The following is a 6,075-nucleotide window of genomic DNA, read 5'->3' on the forward strand; positions in this document are numbered from 1 at the left end:
CGTAGTAAAATTTATTGTAGTGCACAGTAAAATTTACCTAAATACTATATATATTGTCTCACAATTAACATGATTTTCAAGGTAAATTTTAAAAGAAAATTCTCTCCGTGTATGGTTGTACTAAATGCAAGGAATTTCTTATTTATTTTCCAAAAAATTTTCTTGTAATACACTTGGCGTAATTAATCTATGAATAAATAAATAAGATATAGTTGATAATTTGACTTGATTTTTTTCATTTTTATTAAATATATTAACCGGCGATCAACTATAACGTTAACTATATAATGTCACGATGTGGTATAATTAGCTGCAGGCTGGTAAAAATATTTCCATATAGTAATTCATGTATATACATATATATATACATATATATATATATATATATATATATATAAAATTATTTTATAAATATTTATCTTTTCATTTTATATATATATATATATATATATATATACCTATACATATGCATAATGGAAGATAAATTTATAAAATAATTTAATCTCATAAATAAAAAAGAAAATCATTTCTAAATGTTGAATTCAAAAATTACTAATTGTAAGCAATTTTTTATTAATAAATTGTATTATGTCTCACGTCAAGTTCGAAATAACAGATTTTTAGGAAACAATATTAAAAAAAAAAAAATTCTATTTGATCTATAAAATTGTATTACACAAAATGTAAACACTGATCATAAAACTCAAATAAATTGCAATAATATACACAAGATAAGATTCTTTTATAATTTGGATTCGAGTCAAAAGTCATGCGTGATAAAAACACGTTATTTATACTTATGCAGTTATAATTAATCTCACGACATACTTTAAGGGGACAATTTAAGCATTTTTACTTGCATTTGTCGTTGTAAATACGACTGTATAGAATTTGCGCAAAAGTACTTTAATGTCGATCGATTAGGTGTGTTCGAAGTCATATCCCGCGTGATGACCTCTTGCACGAGAACGAATCTTTTAGCCCGATTAATGATACGTTTTAACAACGGTGTTTATCTGTTGCCGCAACACGAGGCATGATAATAAGTAGTCTCATATACACACATAGAAGAATCAAGTAGAATTATTGTATCAGATACAGTGTTCAAGCTATCGGGACGACAGAAAATAATCAGAAATAAATGGACGTGTATCAATTTGTAAAAGATTAATTGAAATAAAGTAAGCAATTGCGGTAAAATATATCTAATATATTAGCTGCAACTAATTCTATATATTCAATTAATCTATTTTATATAATAAAATCAATAGGAATAAATACCTAGCATTCATTATCGGCGAATGAAATATGTGAGAGCGAGGAATTCGCCGATCCGATAACGAATTCAAACCAGATTCCAGTGTTCAGTGCCCTTATGACCCATCGATTTGATTGCGCGCTCGACGTAGGTGTATAAAAGTGCTGCAGACGCGGCGTCGAGCGCTGTTCAGAATTGATCTCGCCTGCGGTGGGTATTGGAAAAGTTTGGAAAATGAAGTTCCTGACGGTATTAGCCGTCGTCGCGGCCGTCAGCTTCAGTCTAGCAGCAGCTGACTATAATACCATCAAGACTGCCGACAAAGATTTTCTCCTGAAACAGAAGAAGATTTATAATCTTCTGTACTATATCTCGCAACCCTCCCTTGTAAATCCTTCATTATACGAGGAAGGTCGCTCGTACAACATTGAAGCCAACATAGAATCGTATACTAATACGGTAAATAATACGGAATCATCATATCGGATCTCGCATTAATGATTATCCTATCAATAAATAGGATTATCCTACACCCCCTTGTACAAAATATTCATCTGGCTCCTTTTGTATCGTTTTGCAGGCTGTGGTGAAGAACTTTCTCTATCTATACAAGTATGGCATGCTTCCTCGTGGCGAGCTCAATTCCATGTACTATCCAAAACTCCGGAAGGAAACGGAGGCGCTATTTCGTCTATTCTATTATGCCAAGGACTTTGACATCTTCTACAAAACGGCATTATGGGCGCGTATTTATATAAACGAGATGCAGTTTGCTGAAGCCCTGTACACCGCAGTTATATTCCGTGACGACACTAAATTCATTCAGTTACCGCCTCCTTACGAGATGTACCCATATGGATTTTTCAATTCCGAAGTACTCGAAAAAGCACACCATGCAAAACTCTTCGGAAAACTTGGTAAGTCTCAATCAAATTTGTTCATGTTTATTACAGTCTGAAAATTCGAAATTCGTTCACAAAGTAAAAGTTAACGCATGCAATTTTCAGAAAGTCGATATTTTTCTTTAATTGTAGATATCATTAACAATGTAAATTTTATTAAATTTTAAGTAATAATGATCATGTTTATGTATTTCAATTCAGCCAATAATAATTTTCCTTGTTTTTATTTTATCTTCTATATTAAAGTATAATTATTAGAAATACTATTTTGAAGAAATAATTTTATAGATTTATTTAATAACTAAATTTTTATATATAAATAATTTTGACATTAACATTTGTAACAATATAGACTCGAAGAAAGTCGGTGGCTATGATACCTACATCATTCCGGCAAATTATTCCGGATGGTACATATCGCGCGAGTACGATTTGGAGCACAAAATTAATTACTTTACCGAGGACATTGGCCTGAACGCTTACTATTTCTATATGCGGAAAGACTATCCATTCTGGTTAAAGAGCGATGAATTCAGCATGCAACAGAATCGCGGCGTAGATTACCTTTACAATCATAAGCAGTTGTTGTCTCGTTATTACTTGGAACGGCTGTCCAACGACATTGGTAAAATTGAAGATTTCGATTGGCACAATGAGTTCTATATTGGATATTATCCAACAATGACCTATCACAACGGATTACCGATGCCTCAGAGACCATACTGGAGCAAATTTCCCTACTACAAGTACAAATACATAAAGGTGCGGTTTAGCTTTAGTCTTACTACTAACAATAAAAGAAGAAGTTTGATCGCGTAAGATTTGTATTTTTAATACCATGTATCATAGCGCGCGCGTAGACAGAGAAAATGCTTGTTGAGATCGTTTATTTTATTTTTCGCTTTTATCATACAATACGAGTGCGGTGAGCAGCGATCTACGAGTGAATATTAATTAGTTTATTGCCGCACTTTTAGGACATAGAAGACATGGAATCTCGAGTATCGGCGGCCATTGACTCCGGATTTGTTTTGGACCCAACTGGCAAAATGATCAACATTTACACACCCGAAGGTCTTAACATTCTTGGTAATATTATTGAGGGCAATATGGATTCCTGCAATTCCGATTTTTACGGCAACATCGATCTGTTTGCGAGAAAAATCTTTGGATACAACTTGGAGCCGTCAACCTCGTATCAGATTATACCTAGTGCTCTCGAATTTTACAGCACGTCCATGAGAGATCCTGCATTCTATCGTATCTACAAAAGAATAATGTTCTACTATGACAGGTATTTCCTAAAAAAAGATCTAAAAATAAAAATTCTCAAGTGTTTTAAATACTTTGCAATTAAAATGCAGACAATCTCCTTTCAACAATACGAATATCATTTTTAGGTACAAAATGCATCAGAAGCCATACAACAAGAATGAAATTGTTTATCCCGAATTGAAGATCGAGTCTTTTGTCGTGGATAAATTAATTACTTATTTTGATCAATTCGACACTTCGATCAGCAACGGTTTGATAATCGATGATGCGAAAGAGGCTGAAAACACGTTGATCAAAATTCGTCAATATCGTCTCAATCACAAACCGTTCAGCTTCCATCTCGCCATCAACGCTGAGAAATCTATGAAGGCCGCGATACGCATTTTCCTCGGACCAAAATATGACATTCATCACAAACCGTTTAATTTCGCTGAATACGCAAAATACTTTTATGAAATGGACAACTGGATAGTCGATCGTTAGTATCTTAATTTAATTCTACACTATACAATCAAACTTGACTGTATAGCATACATGCAGATCATATGAAAAAAAAAAAAAAAAGATTTTAATTCGATTCTCTACGTTGCGTTGCAGTGAACGCCGGTACGAACAAGATCGTCCGAAACAGTCAAGATTGCTTCTTCGCCATACCCGATCCGGAACCGAGTGAAATACTATACAAGAAGATGCTCAAGGCCTTGGACGGTTCCTTGAATGGTTCCGATTCCTTCTCATATCCGGAAAGAATTTACGGATTCCCCGAGCGTCTGCTCTTGCCCAAAGGCAAGAAAGAGGGCATGCCCTTCCAGATATTCGTATACATCAATCCGGTCGAAGGAGAACCGATTCCTTACATGTCCCGCGTTTTTGGTGGCTATAAATTCGATAACAAGCCATACGGATTCCCCTTGGATAGGCCTGTTCTCAATTTCCGTTACGATGACTCAAACATGATGTTGAAAGACATTATAATCTATCACAAGGATGAGACGGAGTTGAATGTGACTTATTGATCGTTATTTATGTTAAATTTGTCATCATTTGATTTAATGTAATTAATCATAATTGTAATCGTATCAGAATGAAGCACAATTTAGTTCATTTACACTAAAAAATTTTTTCATGACTCACAAATATGTATTAACATATTAACACGTATTGTCCACACGATTATAAATGTAAAAAAAGTTCGACTTGTGATTAATTTATAACGATTACTCTTATATAAAATTCTTATACATTTAATGACAGCCTTTGTTTTATTGACAATATCTTGTGCTTTGATAAGAGAGTTGATTATTTCATTTTAATAAATCATAAATAGAAACTCGTAAGAATAATTGCTTTTTTACTAACAATAAGATTCTTTGTATGCAGAATGCAACGATTTAAGATCAACTTCTTCGATCCCAAAACGAAATCTCATACAAAAAAATATATTGTACACTTTTGTTTTATTTTTTGCAACGGGTTATATCCGTTTGTAGCTGTATCGCGATTTCGGCCGTACTCTGTATTATATTTGTGGTCTTTAACGGGCTGAATACTAAAGACTAATACCTCCGTACGTTCCTCTACCGCACGACGGTCAAGTACACGGCCGAGGTGAAGGTAAGTGGCCCCTTGAGCGGCGCAATGCGGATGACGAGAAATTCAGTTTTGCTATGACCGTTGACTGGTAGACAGGCCCGATCGGCTCGCGAGATAGTCTCGAGAAGCTCATCTTGACAGTCGCGGTCTACTAGACTAAATCACAAAAACGGAAATTTCTTTCTTCCACAACATTTACAGTGAATTCACACGCCATGGAATTTCGCACGTTTGTCGTAAGTTACAGATATTATATTTGTTATTCACTCTTTAAAACTACATAGATTAAACAAATCGTGTGAATTGAATTTCAATTTTTCTATATTGTTTTTCATTTTTGGATCCTTTAAATGGACCCACAAATTTGAATGTTTCCTTAATATAAATTTGATACGTCATGACGTCATTTTATTTATTATTTTTTATTATATCTGTAATTTAAGATAAAAATAAAAAGTTTTAAAAAAATTTACTTTATAAATTAAATAAAAAAGATTTTAAATTTTGATCTATTTTCAGAGCTAAAATTTATTGCACGAAAATTCGTAGGTTCAAGAGTTTTCAAACATTTTTGTTATAAATTTAAATTTTAAATTAAACTAGGAATCTACAGATAAAAATAAGAAAAATATAAAGAAGCCGATGCGAAAGCAATATACGAAAACAAATTACAAGAAATCAGATTTAACGCAACATCAAACTCTCGATGATTTATTCTAAAACTAAAGTTAAGGGATTATCAATTATAATTTCATTCATTTCTCATCATGGCATTGCATCTTTCTTGTAAAAGTGATGTAATCAGAGAGAGAGAGAGAGAGAGAGAGAGAGAGAGAGAGAGAGAGAGAAAGAGAGAGAGATATGCATAAATCGACATGTTATGGCATATAAAGTAGATAACGGCTGAATGTGAAAAATGTACAGTGGTATCTGGATAAACATATTTTATTAAAATCCAATTACAAAATTCCATTTCGGGCAATAACAAGCTTACCTTACAGTGTTTTCATCTTCAGGAATAGAGTACAAGTACTAAAGTGATACATA

At 33.2% G+C, this 6,075-nt stretch overlaps 2 protein-coding genes across 4 annotated transcripts in view; both read left to right on the forward strand.

Moving 5' to 3' along the window:
* The first annotated feature begins 1,415 nt into the window (after positions 1–1,415).
* On the forward strand, positions 1,416–4,772 carry LOC105454676 (arylphorin subunit alpha-like). Its single transcript, XM_011697484.1, has 6 exons — positions 1,416–1,717; positions 1,839–2,175; positions 2,513–2,922; positions 3,138–3,454; positions 3,561–3,913; positions 4,033–4,772. Exons 1-6 carry the CDS (start codon positions 1,493–1,495, stop codon positions 4,449–4,451), a joined length of 2,061 nt encoding a protein of 686 aa, XP_011695786.1. The 5' UTR covers positions 1,416–1,492; the 3' UTR covers positions 4,452–4,772.
* A 102-nt stretch (positions 4,773–4,874) lies between these two features.
* Positions 4,875–6,075, forward strand: part of LOC105454677 — a 5,448-nt gene continuing 4,247 nt past the window's right edge. For all 3 annotated transcript variants that reach the window (XM_011697485.1, XM_011697486.1, XM_011697487.1), the window contains exon 1: positions 4,875–5,264. Coding sequence is in view for 1 of the 3 variants with exons in the window: in XM_011697487.1 (XP_011695789.1) it covers positions 5,244–5,264 (21 nt within the window). In the remaining 2 variants the exon portion in view is untranslated. The remainder of the gene's footprint in view (positions 5,265–6,075) is intronic.

The sequence above is a fragment of the Wasmannia auropunctata genome, unplaced genomic scaffold (genome assembly GCF_000956235.1).
Source record: "Wasmannia auropunctata unplaced genomic scaffold, wasmannia.A_1.0 LD335976.1, whole genome shotgun sequence".
Taxonomy (NCBI): Eukaryota; Metazoa; Arthropoda; class Insecta; order Hymenoptera; family Formicidae; genus Wasmannia; species Wasmannia auropunctata.